The 16,385-nt window shown below is 36.7% G+C and overlaps 1 protein-coding gene across 4 annotated transcripts; it reads right to left on the reverse strand.

Moving 5' to 3' along the window:
- Positions 1-551: 551 nt before the first annotated feature.
- LOC133817951 (uncharacterized) lies at positions 552-16,124 on the reverse strand. 4 transcript variants are annotated; one of them, XR_009885741.1, is made up of 2 exons: positions 14,875-16,099; positions 552-770 (listed from the first exon to the last, which is right to left on the reverse strand). XR_009885741.1 is itself a non-coding variant. In XM_062250605.1 (2 exons), exon 2 carries the CDS (start codon positions 5,948-5,950, stop codon positions 5,390-5,392), a length of 561 nt encoding a protein of 186 aa, XP_062106589.1. In that variant the 5' UTR covers positions 5,951-7,322; positions 14,875-16,124; the 3' UTR covers positions 4,858-5,389. The 4 variants fall into 4 exon arrangements, 1 of the variants encoding a protein (XP_062106589.1); XM_062250605.1 differs by lacking the exon at positions 552-770 and adding an exon at positions 4,858-7,322 and having other exon boundaries at positions 14,875-16,124; XR_009885742.1 differs by lacking the exon at positions 552-770 and adding an exon at positions 7,104-7,322 and having other exon boundaries at positions 14,875-16,100.
- Positions 16,125-16,385: the final 261 nt, after the last annotated feature.

Below are 16,385 nucleotides of genomic sequence, written 5' to 3' on the forward strand. Positions count from 1 at the left end.
CCTTATAGTGGGCCCTTTGGCAAGTAAATAGGGCCCAAGAGCCTAACTTATGGGAAAATGAGCTTAATTTACATGTAACATAATCCCATTAGTAGAATATTATTGTTGTTATCCCTATTTTTGACCCGCGACACATGGTGTGATCCAATGGGACTGTGGGGCCCTCTTAAGAGGTCTGAGCCCATCTTGAACCGGGTGAACGGGGAAGGAGGAAACCCTAGATAGCCCAAGCACCATCGAGCCCAACAACACTCAATGGGCACGAGCATAACGAAGGAATCGGGACTAAGATGCAGGCCCGACTCATCTTCTCGGCCCTGACCAACCTATATCTTCCGGGATGCCAATTGAGGTAGCAGACTAACTGGTCGATGGAGACGGACCTTATCAAGGATCCATGGGAGATACTCAGTGTAACGCCCCAACTCCGGGGACCGTTACGGTGTGCCTTGTAAACAGTGCTAAACTCGCTAATCGAGTCATTTGGCCGAAACGTGATCTAAGTATGATTAGCGGTTTAGGGTTTTAAACACTTTGGTTATGATGTAACGTTTCATTAGAACGTTTAGTATATACTCTGGGATCCCAAAAATATAAATTTCAGAGTTTATTACAGAAAATATTTACAACAGGCCGTTCTATGCAGCAAAACAGGGTTCAACCCTAGTTCCACTTTAAACCTCGGCCGTGGTGGTCGAGCAGCTGCATATGTACACGTCATCACCTAAGCTCTCCAACTCAAGGGTGGTCCAGCTTCCTCTTGCCTTTACCTGCACCACATAGCACCCGTGAGCCGAAGCCCGGCAAGAAAACATAACACTTTTCATAAACATTATCAAATGATTATCATTATAATCATACTGAACATAAAGCTTTCAAACAAATGAATAACACATAATTTTAGCGGGAGAGTGGCTGTTAAGTAAGCCACTAGCCTCCAAGCTCTCTTTTCTAGCGGGAGAGTGGCTGCTGGGTAAGCCACTAGCCTCCAGGCTCTGTTTTGTAGCGGGAGAGTGGCTGTTAAGTGAGCCACTAGCCTCCAAGCTCTGTTTTCTTTCATCGACCCTCAGGGTCGGTCAGGCATTAATGCTCCTTGAGTCATTCAATGCTAGAAGTCGATTAGATCTAATCTTTGTTGGCTTGCGTGATTCACGCTAAGGCCGTTCTGACAAGTAAGTCAGTGCTTCCTGACCTGTGTCCAGTATCACTGCCGAACCTGACAAGTAAGTCACAGCTTCACAGCTGATACTAACACTTTTGTCGATTCTGTATTCAACCCATGTCCATACACAAGTAAGCAATGCTATCAACATGTATCATATGCCAGTTACTCAGGAATAGGGCATTCAGCATGCTTACTAAACAGTTTCTAGCATAGTCATGATCATGCACAAACTCAGAGACTCAAGCTCTGACCAATCTCATATTCATCATTCATGGCATGCCCTAATCACATGTTTCTCGTGCATCACATGCATCACACTAAATCATCCAGCATGCCTCAATCATAATCATATGCAAATGGGCAAGATCGCCAAGCATTCATTATGCTATCAATGTTTACATTTAAACATCCAACATGCATCAATCATAGCCATGCATGTCACACACGGGGTGCAGTTTTCTTACCTCGGGTTCGAGCGAGAATTAATAAAAGAAACGACCTTTGAGAACGATCAGCTTTTAATCCTTTAGCGGTCACCTAGTCATAACCAAACATATGGGATGCCATTAATAAAATGAATAATAAAATGTTCCCAAACCAAAACCTAACCTCCGGGACCTCAAATACCACTCAACCAGGTGGTAGGTTCAACCCCGAGGCCTAAGGCTTGAATCCCCAAGCTAAAAACCCCATTCTGGCAAAAATGACCTTAAGGGCCGCGACCCTCCTTGGCCATGCCGCGGCCCGCCCCTCAGACAGAGGCGCCCAAACCCAGTTTGCACCAAGGGCCACGGCTCTCCCTAGCCATGCCGCGGTGCAACCCCCAGTTCAGCCAAAACCCCTGTTTTTCTTCCCCTACGATTTCTCTTGGAACCAATCCATCAAACCCAATTTAAACACCACTCAAACCTCTAATTCAATCCTTAAACTTGTTCTATATTACACCCTTAGCAAAACCCATGACAAACCCCAACTTAAACTTCCATCAATTCCAACAACCCTCCATAAAAACACAAGCTGAAAACTAGTATCAAAACAGGGTATGCACCAGAAATTAATGATAGAACCTTACCTCCAACACGATTTGAATCCTTCCCAATGGCTGTACCCAAGCTAAACCTCCCCAAGCTTGACTCCCTAGCTTGCTTCCTCAAAATAGGTTCTCAAAACTCAAAGAAAAGGGTGAAGGAAGACTTGTACGGGAAGGAAGGGAGAAGGATGAAGATAAACTCTGTTTTGGTTCTGTTTTTCCACAGCCTTCTAACTGATACTTATCCCTTGCCAAAAGACCTAAGTGCCCCTAGGTCACTTAAAAGCTTCAAAACACTTCCAAGGGTAAGATCGTCATTTCAAACCAATACTGTTAATTATAATTAACGTTCTCCAACTCCCGCTATTCTCAATATTCCCAAATACCAATAAATCATATCCCATTACCCTTTAATTCTCGGTAATGCTCTAATAATTAAATTCACCCCGAGACTCACCCCGAGCCCCGAACTTAAACCCGTTATGACTAGACCGAACACTTACATCTCACGATCGTCTCATGTCGAAAAGCTCGAACCAATCCACATACAATGTGGTAAAATTATATCTAATCTCAACCATGCACCCAAATTATACAATTACGCCCAAAGTGGCCAAATTTCCAAAATTCCCTTGCATTTAAAATATAAGCCCATATGCATGCATTCACCATCATATAATAATATAATTCACATAAACATGCATATAAGTATTAAATATCATAATAAATCAATTAAGGCCCTCCCGACCTCCTAATCAAGGTCCTTAACCTTATTAGGAAATTTGGGGCATTACAACTATCCCCTCCTTACAGAAATTTCGTCCTCGAAATTTATCTGAACAGCCCGGAATAAGAATTCCGCACAACCAATTCCAGTTTCCCAGGTCATTCTCTTGACCTCACTGTTTCTGCAACATACCTTAAATCAAGGTATACCTGGTTCCTCAGAGCCTCACAACTCAACTCATGAGTTCTTTCAACCCATGTCCACTGCATGGAAGTACACAACACAGTGTACAGCTATCAAAACCAAAACTATAGTCCAACAAACGATAATCTGATCAGTCCTATCTAGGACTCAAACTGTCATACCAATCTAGGCTCAACTTGCCTTTACTCATCACCTCTTTCCATGGTGATTCTTTAGGAAGAACACAACTTCCTACCTGGAATTCCATGTTCCTGCTTTTCAATTTAGTATCACTTTCCATTTAATCTGAGAAATGAGCATTCCTGCTCCAACCTCTAATAACCTCTATGGTCCCCTGAACCATCTCATGATCCAGATGTAACATCTCACCCATCACATCACATTCCAATGTACAGGTGATGAACATGTTCTACCATACCTTATCTCATAAGGTACCCTTTCAACATTGGACAGTTCTCCCTTTGATTATGTTCACCTCGAGAACAATGATCTATACAAAAGTCTATCTAAATATTCATCGCCTTCTATCAACCTTCCATAACCTGGAAGTAACATTGGAGTCTTCATCTGACAAGACAGACCTTGAGTTCACGAAGGCTCTCTATCCTTCTCACAAGGAGACTCAAATATAGATCAGCTGTACTATTCACCTGTCCTTTCTCATATAATAAACTCTCTTGGACTGCTAGTCCACAATGACTTAATGCTAAATCATTTCGATCCGTCAACCTGGGAATCCCACCGCGAAACCCATCGTGATGCTCACATATTCCCACTATGAAATACCCAAAGTCTGAAATGGCCTTGCTGTTCCCTGATACACTGTCTCGACCTGCTAACAGGTAAGGGCTTTACACATGCCTTAATATATGTCCCATCATCTCAGGCCATCACTATAAAATTTCCATATTATGTTACCCTTCCACAATGCCTGAATGAAATGAATTAAAGAATAGCATGAGATTCATCCAGAATCTCTCAGTTAATCTCGATGCCCATCGGATCCCGAGTCCGATCTCTATATTACCATAAAATCATGTCTGTCATTGTACAACCTTTAGCTAATCCAGCTAAAGCTTTCCATTCAATCTTGCCCGTCTGTGGCTCACTTAACCATCTTTCCTTTCTATCTTTCTTGAGATAATAACCTCAACAATGAACTGGCCACTTGGCCCTCCAGAAACTCTACCCAGTCCTGACCAGATTCTTTATTCAACATGTTGCATAGGCAATCATTTTTCTCTATCACTAGGATGTCTTAATTATCCCCTAACTGATCCTGGTCTATGAAGACCCAGCACTTTCCTTCCCAAGGCACCTAAAATATCTTTACTATTCATGGACACTCCTGTCCCCAAGACACTTTTCACTCTTGGCAATTCTCTACAGAGAAAACACCACTATTCCATCGTCCAAGACGATCACAAATCCCATTTCAAACAAATCCTTGAATGCTCCATTCATCTGGTTCACAAACACTTAGTATCAACCCAATTCCCAAGGTATACTCAGCACCCTCAGTGCTCTAATCTGATACTAGCTCAATCCTTTACATAATTTTCTCACCCTGATCTCTAACTGGTCCTAACCAGATCCAAGATCCACCTTAAAGGATTCCATCTTACTCAGCAACTAACTCTTTAATTCTTACAACCCCACTGAGCCACTCGAAACTGTATTTACATCTGATTCCATTTCTGGTACTAAACCAATCACCATTCCATTCCATTCCATTCCATTCCATTCCATTCCATTTCTAATCTTCCTTTAATAAAAAGAAGGCCTGTCAGATCACCTGAAAATACATTTAAAAACCCACAGACTAATCCAGTCTGTACTGATCTCACTAACACAATCTAAGTGGTATCCACCACACTGGCTAAGAGTTCCATGCACCTCCCTGCACAAACTCCAGCCCTCACATCCGATATCATAAACATATCGAATTCATGCGTAATGCCAATTGTCACAAGACTTTTCGCTATCAAGCTCAAGAATTACCATACTTTCCTTGCCATTCAAGACTGTTCTTTAATTACTTAACCAATCCAAACCCTGGATCAAACCAAAGCCTGTCACAACCAGCTTTACCAAAATCCCCGATGAATCCTTTCCAAAACCCAACTCAACTCTTAAGTTACCAATACCGTATTACTTTTCCCATCACAACATAACCATGCGATCAATATACACCATCTATATACCCTTGTCTATACACATACCAACAAAAGAAAAACATGGCGCCAAAGCCAAACAGCATAATTCACATATCAGAACTAGAAAACTGACCTGCCACTCCTGAGGAGCTAGTCTCAGTCCCAGACTCTATCTGCTCTGGAGTAAACATTCGAGCTGGAGTCAAGCTGTCTATCCTCATCTGCTCAAGCTCCTTTAACCTTGAGCAATCCTTCTTGAGATGTCCAACCATGTCACATAGGAAACATGCTTTTGCTCGGCATTCTCCCAGATGCCGCCTCTTGCACCGGTTGCATACTATTTCAGTCTTCCAGCTTTTCTTCTTGCTTGCTCCACTAAGTGGAGGTACCACTATCTGAGCTCCATGCTCTCCAGCACTCTGCTGCCCAACTACCATACTCTCAACAGCAAGAGCCTTCTCTACCACCTGAGCATAGGTAGAGACTTCATACACTGGGGCAACTCTAATGCCCTGAGCTATTCCAGGATTCAATCCCTGAATAAACCTTTTCTTCCGTTCCATATCTGTGGGTACCATGTCTAAGGAAAACTTGGCCAACTCATCAAATTCAGTAGCATATTCAGTCATTGATGCATTGCCCTGAACAAGATTCAGAAACTCATTCATCTTAGCAGTCTTAGCTACATCACAATAATACTTCTCATTAAACAGCTGCCTAAATTCTTTCTAGTCCATCACAGCTGTATCTCGTATCTGGGATACTACCTCCCACCATGTCCGGGCATCATCCCGCAGTACACATGTAGCACAGATCACTCTATCATGACCTACCAGTACCATACTATCAAGAATGGAGCTGATCATGCCCATCCATTTCTCAGCTCTGAACGGATCTAGGCCTCCCTCAAAGATTGGAGGATAAAACCTCATGAATCTTCCACAAAGAAATTCCCATCTATTCTCAACCCTAGGCTGAGCTGAAACTGATGTCACCTCTAGCATAGCAAAGGAAGAGGTACTCCCCAACAGACTCCGTTGTTGTTTCAAGTACCTGATCTCTTCCTCCTGCCTCTGCAATCTTAATTGCAAATCTGTAAGCGTCTGCTGAATATTCAAAGATGCAGACGAAGAACTGATACCCTGGCTGTACCTCCCAGCCCCTATATAACTATCATCAGGCCTCATAATCTGCCTTGAATATAAACCTGTTGATTCAATATGCAGTCAATAACTTGATCCATTAGTCACAATAACCATATCAAGGGCTTTTCCCACGGGATAAATCTTACCACACCACAATCATAAACCACTTGTAGTGCTGCAAACATGCCCATGGCATTCATACATACTCATAACCCCTGCTCTTCCAATACTCAACCATGCCTCAAGCCCCAGCATGTAAATAACATAATTATATATTCATGGAGCAGGCAATCAAATAATCATGTTCATAAACATTTCCATGGAGCATATAATCATATAGTCAAGAGCCAGGCTCTATCAGAATCTCATGCTCCCTAATACAAAGTACAGGTAAAGCATTCACATTTTATTCAAACAGCTATACACATAGCTACAGAAATATTTACCATTCCTTGAGTGAAGCTATCTTCAGTGATGAGTGTACATGCCCAGCTTGTCTTCAGGAACCATAAACCTTGGCTCGCTCTGATACCAAGTTGTAACGCCCCAACTCCTGGGACCGTTACGGTGTGCCTTGTAAACAGTGCTAAACTCGCTAATCGAGTCATTTAGCCAAAACGTGATCTAAGTATGATTAGCGGTTTAGGGTTTTAAACACTTTGGTTATGATGTAACGTTTCATTAGAACGTTTAGTATATACTCTGGGATCCCAAAAATATAAATTTCAGAGTTTATTACAGAAAATATTTACAACAGGCCGTTCTAAGCGGCAAAACAGGGTTCAACCTTAGTTCCACTTTAAACCTCGGCCGTGGCGGTCGAGCAGCTGCATATGTACACGTCATCACCTAAGCTCTCCAACTCAAGGGTGGTCCAACTTCCTCTTGCCTTTACCTGCACCACATAGCACCCGTGAGCCGAAGCCCGGCAAGAAAACATAACACTTTTCATAAACATTATCAAATGATTATCATTATAATCATACTGAACATAAAGCTTTCAAACAAATGAATAACACATAATTTTAGCGGGAGAGTGGCTGTTAAGTAAGCCACTAGCCTCCAAGCTCTCTTTTCTAGCGGGAGAGTGGCTGCTGGGTAAGCCACTAGCCTCCAGGCTCTGTTTTGTAGCGGGAGAGTGGCTGTTAAGTGAGCCACTAGCCTCCAAGCTCTGTTTTCTTTCATCGACCCTCAGGGTCGGTCAGGCATTAATGCTCCTTGAGTCATTCAATGCTAGAAGTCGATTAGATCTAATCTTTGTTGGCTTGCGTGATTCACGCTAAGGCCGTTCTGACAAGTAAGTCAGTGCTTCCTGACCTGTGTCCAGTATCACTGCCGAACCTGACAAGTAAGTCACAGCTTCACAGCTGATACTAACACTTTTGTCGATTCTGTATTCAACCCATGTCCATACACAAGTAAGCAATGCTATCAACATGTATCATATGCCAGTTACTCAGGAATAGGGCATTCAGCATGCTTACTAAACAGTTTCTAGCATAGTCATGATCATGCACAAACTCAGAGACTCAAGCTCTGACCAATCTCATATTCATCATTCATGGCATGCCCTAATCACATGTTTCTCGTGCATCACATGCATCACACTAAATCATCCAGCATGCCTCAATCATAATCATATGCAAATGGGCAAGATCGCCAAGCATTCATTATGCTATCAATGTTTACATTTAAACATCCAACATGCATCAATCATAGCCATGCATGTCACACACGGGGTGCAGTTTTCTTACCTCGGGTTCGAGCGAGAATTAATAAAAGAAACGACCTTTGAGAACGATCAGCTTTTAATCCTTTAGCGGTCACTTAGTCATAACCAAACATATGGGATGCCATTAATAAAATGAATAATAAAATGTTCCCAAACCAAAACCTAACCTCCGGGACCTCAAATACTACTCAACCAGGTGGTAGGTTCAACCCCGAGGCCTAAGGCTTGAATCCCCAAGCTAAAAACCCCATTCTGGCAAAAATGACCTTAAGGGCCGCGACCCTCCTTGGCCATGCCGCGGCCCGCCTCTCAGACAGAGGCGCCCAAACCCAGTTTGCACCAAGGGCCGTGGCTCTCCCTAGCCATGCCGCGGCGCAACCCCCCAGTTCAGCCAAAACCCCTGTTTTTCTTCCCCTACGATTTCTCTTGGAACCAATCCATCAAACCCAATTTAAACACCACTCAAACCTCTAATTCAATCCTTAAACTTGTTCTATATTACACCCTTAGCAAAACCCATGACAAACCCCAACTTAAACTTCCATCAATTCCACAACCCTCCATAAAAACACAAGCTGAAAACTAGTATCAAAACAGGGTATGCACCAGAAATTAATGATAGAACCTTACCTCCAACACGATTTGAATCCTTCCCAATGGCTGTACCCAAGCTAAACCTCCCCAAGCTTGACTCCCTAGCTTGCTTCCTCAAAATAGGCTCTCAAAACTCAAAGAAAAGGGTGAAGGAAGACTTGTACGGGAAGGAAGGGAGAAGGATGAAGATAAACTCTGTTTTGGTTCTGTTTTTCCACAGCCTTCTAACTGATACTTATCCCTTGCCAAAAGACCTAAGTGCCCCTAGGTCACTTAAAAGCTTCAAAACACTTCCAAGGGTAAGATCGTCATTTCAAACCAATACCGTTAATTATAATTAACATTCTCCAACTCCCGCTATTCTCAATATTCCCAAATACCAATAAATCATATCCCATTACCCTTTAATTCCCGGTAATGCTCTAATCATTAAATTCACCCCGAGCTCCGAACTTAAACCCGTTATGACTAGACCGAACATTTACATCTCACGATCGTCTCATGTCGAAAAGCTCGAACCAATCCACATACAATGTGGTAAAATTATATTTAATCTCAACCATGCACCCAAATTATACAATTACGCCCACAGTGGCCAAATTACCAAAATGCCATTGCATTTAAAATATAAGCCCATATGCATGCATTCACAATCATATAATAATATAATTCACATAAACATGCATATAAGCATTAAATATCATAATAAATCAATTAAGGCCCTCCCGGCCTCCTAATCAAGGTCCTTAACCTTATTAGGAAATTTGGGGCATTACACTCAGTGTCACGATGTCCATCTTGGCAAATGAACCCGAGTCCTGGTGAACGAACCAGAACTCCGGTAAGTGAACCGGGACATTAGTAAACGAATCCGGATCAGACTTTCGAATAGGGCAAGCCTAACTTTCCCTGATGTTGACCTGTTCCCATTAAATCTGGCAGTTGTTCTCCTTAACTAACCCGCAGAAGTGGGTACGCATAGAACGTACACTGTTCCTAGGAAACAGTACTACCACTACTCTGATAGATCCTGTCCCCAGGATCCCCTTAGAAACCCACGCGGACCAATCCGTGCTAACGTGCAATGGGCAGCTGTAAGGCTTGGTCATGCCTAATCTGGCCCAATGGGCCCAGATTAACTACATCTTACTATGTAACATTCTTTGTATTATGGCTCCATTAGCGAGCAAAATGTAATTACATCCCTATTGGGCCCGGATTAGTCCGGCCCAAGCTCAATGTGCTTGATTGGCTATAAATAGGGCCAGTTGTGCACTGTAGCAGGGATCCCAACATTTCTCTTGTAAGCAAATACTCTCCTAAAACTTGTAGAAAACTCCATTGTTAAAAACTCTCTACAAGCCTAATACTATTGACTCGTGGACTAAGACTAATTAACACCCCAACCACGTAAAATCTGTGACTGTTCACTATATTTCTTTCTTTTTAGCTCTTACTTCTTGATATATTTCTAGTTTTCAAAAAACTCGGTAAACAATTGTAATTAGCTCTAATTAATGAGCTTAAACCCCCTTAGTTGCTTATAAATAGGGTGTGTGTATCACTTGTAAAGGAATCCCAACTTTAGTACTTGTAAAAATGCTGCCTAAATTCCTGAAGAACTTGAGCTTTGCAAGTTCTCCACCTTCAATACAATTGATTTGTAGACTAGGACTAATTAATAGCCTAAACCACGTAAACACTTGTTGTGATTCTTATTTTCCTTAAGCTTTTATATTTATTTGTGGTTGACGAAAAATCAAATCAAAATAATTTATTGCATTTTAAACAATTAAGATTAAGAATTCACAATTTAATTGCGTGAAAAACTATAGCTTATTTCTTAACTTATATATTTATATGGGAATATTTAAGCTATATATTCAAAAACTTACAAAAAAAAAAAAAAACCATAAAAATATTAACAAATTAAAATTCTCATATAAATAATTAAATGGCGGCCCAGGCAGAGTTGACCCAAAAATTTATGTAGGTCAAATCCCAAGCTGAATGTTTGGGCAATCTTTAGCTATCTACCACAAGAAGCAGTCTTCCTTCAAAAATACCACTTTATTAGCCTCTTTACCAAATATTGGATGACGACACTCTAAAGGCCTATAAATATATTATTCTTAGGCTACTATGTGAGGCATCGAACACAAAGTTCTCACAAGCTAGATCACTTTATTCTATTTGCTCTCTAATTTCATTCTCTCAATACTCACATTCTGACCACCTAAACTAGTCTCTAGCCACCACTCTTCGACAATGATAGGTGGTATTTTATTTATCGTCTTTTGCTTTTTACCTATCTTGAATCACCTTCAGAGTCTCTGAGTTGCTTTGCCTAAATACTTGTCAGAGATGGTCAGAGATGGAGATTGGAAGCTGAGGTGGAGAGGATATTTTAAAAGAAAATTAGCAACGTTGCCTTCATATTTTTTTTTTCCTTCTGTCTTTTGATTGGTTAAGTTTGGCTGATGTGACAATTTAAGCAATCTCCCATTGGAGATGCTCTTATATGATATCTTTTTTCTTTATTCTACAAGTTGTCAATGTCCTCAAACGATCATCTCAATAATGGCAAATTTCGGCATCTATGTGCATGCTTTTCATTTCGAGAGCTACACTTATTATTATTGTCTAATTTAAACATATCATAGTAACCAATTAAATTAGTATTTTATTTTATAATATATATATATTTATATATAGGGAGCCGCAAGCAATGGTATGCTCATTTTTTTTAACACACTAGTATGTTTTTTTTTTTTTTAAATTTTTGGTACATAGATTAGTTGTAATCCAATTTTTTTTTTTATATTGCAGCATATATTGTATTTATTTAAGAAATTATGTAAAATTTTCAAGAAATTCTAGATAATTTAAGATACCAAAAATAAAGTTTCAAATAGTTTATTTTACATATGTATAAAAAAAATCAGGCACGCGTACAAAAGACTATTTGAATATTAATTTTAACATCCTAAATAACTACAATATACACCACCATATATAAAAATTTGGGTTGCAACTGATTTATATATTAAAAATAAAAGAAAACGCAACGGTGCGTAATAAAAAAGCATACCACAGCCACTCATATGTAGACAATTATGTAATTATTTATTATTGATAGAAAACTCTTTAGTAATATTGTAACTAGTAGGCTAAAATATTGTTATTTTGTACATAGTAACAAAAAAAAAAAAAAACTATAGCAATTGCCTCTAGATAGTTATATATCTCTTCTATATATAAAAAAAATGTGTATTTAACAATTTTTCTTAATTTTAACAATTTTTTTTAATCTTAATAAAATATTCTAAATATTTAATATAATATACTTTTAAAATCAATTAAAAATAAATATTTATTAATTATATTATTATAAATTTAAATATTATAAAATATCATTATTATAATAATATTTAATACAAAACTACATATTTAATAATTATATTAATATAAATTAAAATTTAATAAAAATCATTATTATAATAATATATAATACAATATTTAATAATTTTATTAATATAAAGTCAAATATTATAAAATATTATTATAATAATAATATATAATCTTAATTTTTATAAAATTTCCATAGAATATATATTTAATAATTGTATTAATATAAATTTAAATATTATAAAATATCATTATTATAATAATATTTAATACACGCTAAATATTTAAAAATTATATTAATATAAATTTAAATATTATAAAATATCATTATAATAATATATAATACATAATCTTAATTTTTATTAAAAAATTATCATTTATATTTAAAAATAAATAAACATGATAAATATATTATATATAAGTGTTGTGTACAAATAGCATGACTGTGTAACTATACAAGAAATTAAATTAATATTTTTCTTCTATTACGAATAAACAAGCTTCTTCTCCAATTACCAATGTGTAATTTGAATTATGTCATGAATGTTTTGTACCTTAAATATGATAGTTTGTGATTTAAAAAGTTATTATATATTATTTTTTAAAAAACTATAAACAATATTTTGGTTTAATTTTTCTTTTAATATGTTTATATTATTCTTTTATATATAATATTGTTTATTTATATGAAATTTATATAACAATTATAAAAACTTAATAAAAATAATTAATAAATTTCTAAATAAAATAAAGTAAACGTGCATTGCACATTGCTTGCATCTACAATGAACGTATGTCCCTCACATAAAAATTGAATGCAGTATTATTAATAAATTAATATATATTAACCATTAGATTAAGATCAATAGTCTATTTTTATAATTGTTAATTAATATTTATATAAATAAATTTTGATTTTTTCAAATTTTTGGAAGGGTTATGTGATGAAAAACGTTTATTTATTATGAAAATATAATATTGTAAACTTTTCATTTTTCAAATGGATGTCAATTTCTAAATATAGCTAGTGTCTCTCATTGGTTGGAAACAACATTAATTATTGCAAAAAAAAAACTAAATTCGAAATTAATGTAAAAAAAAATATTTAGTGACTTGCTATACCAAGTCACTAAGTGTGGGATTATATAAATTTTAAAAGCTGTTACCAAAAAAATTGTTAAATTTGGATAAATAAAGAAATTTCATTTCATTTATTAAGGAAAATACTATTTTAGTCTTTTGTATTTTAGTTAAAAATAAAAAGAAAAATTGACCATTTATTTTAGAAAATTTCAAAGATAATTAACTTTCTTTATTATAAAATATACCAAAATTAACTATCTACTTAATTTTATTTCTATACTAGTTTAGTTTGACTTGATAATTTTTTGCACTAATAAGTATCATTTTCATAGTTTTTTTTACTGAGTTGGAAATTCTTTAAATATATAGTGTTGCATATAGTTGACTTTAAAGTGAATTTCTAATTTTATATTTTCTTATGTTCTCATTGTTTGGAACAATACTTTTAATTTGATATTTTGAATGAAATAATTTTGGTATAAAACTTACTAATTTTGTAAATGTTTCATTCAAATTTAAAAACTTCTTCAATAGTAATAAAAGTAATAAAATGTTATAGGAGTTGGACTTGTGTAGAGGTGACAAAATGGGTCACACATAGAGCTGTAAATACTGGCTGGACTTTCTATTATGGTACGAAACTGGCACGAGCACGACATGATACAAAAAAATATGAGCTTGGGCCAGGCACAACACGAATTGAAAATTGGCACGGCACGACACAACATGGGCCTGAGCATGGCACGGCACGACCAGCCTGAAGGTACAACATGAAAGCACGAACAAACTAGCCCGAAAGCACGACACGATAAAAAACATGATATTTTGACATTAATAATGATAATAAATTTTTATTTGTCAATTATCTATAAATTAAAATGATAATAAAAGTCTATTATTTTTCTCAGTTTTATATTTTTATAATTATATTAATTTATTTTAAGATTTGTGAGTTAAAATTTTTAGTATTTATTATTAGGTATTCAAATTATAATAATTATCTTTGATATAATTTTGTGCAAAATATTGTTAAAAAATATATAAAAATATCTAAAACTATAATTTAAACAAAGAAATGTTTGGATTTGTGGTAAGTCTATTGATTGTTAAAGAGGAGGTGGAATGTTCAATTCCTTATCTTCACATTTTTTGGCAATAATAAAATAGGCCTAAAAGTGGGCCAAAATAAGAAAAGTGTGCCGGCCCGAGCACGACATGACATGGGTCATAAATGTGTTAAATGTTTCATAAATAAGTTGTAAACGTGTTAAATATGTCATAAACAGATCAATGCGTTAATAAGTTGACCCGAATTAAACACGTTTATTTTATAAATGAGACACGTGACGTGTTGTGTCAACCTATTTATAAACTGATCATGTTTGAGTTTTAGTTTTCAACAAGATTAAGAAATGAAAATGGATCGGGTTAAGATAAAACATTTCCTTGTAATACATCATCCTCGACATAATAAGAACACACCCCATGAACATAAAATGCTACCCCTTGAGATAAAAAGTCATTACTCATCTATACTACCTATTCTCTTGATTACAAAACAGAACAAAAGCAAAATCAATATATATGTATGAGATTGTATATCTATATATATTGAGATAGAGTATCTTACATGTAACTTGGTAGCTCTTTGGTTTATCCAATGTTTGTAGCGAGGAAGAGGTCCTTAAGGGAAGCTCAAACAAGCCCAATCTGATCACAAAACCCATTTGAATGCTCTGTCAACAGATCAAACTCGCAGCTTTTGAGAAAAATACAATAAGTAATTGTGTCAACCACAAGAATGAGTGAATATATATAAGCTATTAAAATTCCCTCAAAAGCCATGGAAAGACTTGTTCTATCTCTATCACTATAAGCTCTCACAAGCCTAAAACAGAACAAGGCGTCTACAGAAGCAAGGCCAAGATTGGTAAACAAAGCCAATACTAGAGCCATGGAATTCCTTCCATTTCTCAGCAACCGATTAGCTTTGTATATGGCTTTGTAACCATGACAGTTCTCCATTCCTGCCACTACCAAAGTGAAGTTGGACTGAATGATTATGTGGGTTAAAAAGGCGTAAAATATAAGCCTACCAACTGTTTGGAAAATTGTCTGAAAGAATCCAAAAGTGGGAAAGGAACAAAAGGCGATCAAGAAGAGGAGAAAGATTCCTGTTATGCTGATTAAGATGATGAGAACCATGTTATAGAGATGGGTTTTCAGTAGAGGCTTGTAAAGGGTCAAGCATGAGGAAAAGGGCGGTGGTTTGTGGTGATTGAGAGTTTGAATTATTGAAGCTTTTGCCATGAGAAGAAATGAAAGAGTAAAGGGTATGATGAAGATCGAGGAAAAGAAGCTTTGAGAGAAATTTTGATTGAGAAACAAAGTGAATCTTGATGATGAGCCAGAATATCTTTGACTTAGATTATGGAGGAGCGATATTGGTATCTGATAAGAGGTGAAAAGGGGTCGTGAGAGAAGAACTATGGCCGAGAAAGGAAGCATGAGGAGCACTGTCGTGGTGCTGAAATACTGAATATGTTTCAGAAAAGTGAAGATTGATATCCTCACGATCTTCACAATCGTTTCCATTAGAGCAGATTGGAGTTCTTCCACCATGTTGGAAATTCTAAGCTGGGAAATATACATAGAGTTTTGTATGGCAATATTGGTATCTTCACCTATAGTTCATCAAGATTTCTTGAATGGACATATTAGATGCCTATTTTCCCTTCTCCGTCCAACTACCAGAAACTAACACAAGTTAACTATATAACTTTTTTTTTAGTTTATCTTGGACAAAATAACACTCTTCGAGAAGAGAATGGATAGAATTTTGTTTTTCTTGGAGTGACGCAATCAATTAAAAAAAATCCGACTTTGATGGCTGTGAATATGCCTCCCCTAATATAATTTAATCCAAGTGAAGTGATGTGTTGTTAAACAAATTTTAATGGGTAATACATGGATATCCATATAGACATTATAAATACATTATCATATATTAGTTGAACCACGTATATGCATTGTAACAATCAAAGTAGTCTACAAAAGAAGTCATAAAAAAATATTAAGTAGGGCCTAGAAAAGGTTAAGAAGATGTATGAAGATCATGCATGTCACCACAAAAGAAGTCAT

This window comes from Humulus lupulus, chromosome 2 (genome assembly GCF_963169125.1).
Source record: "Humulus lupulus chromosome 2, drHumLupu1.1, whole genome shotgun sequence".
NCBI lineage: Eukaryota > Viridiplantae > Streptophyta > Magnoliopsida > Rosales > Cannabaceae > Humulus > Humulus lupulus.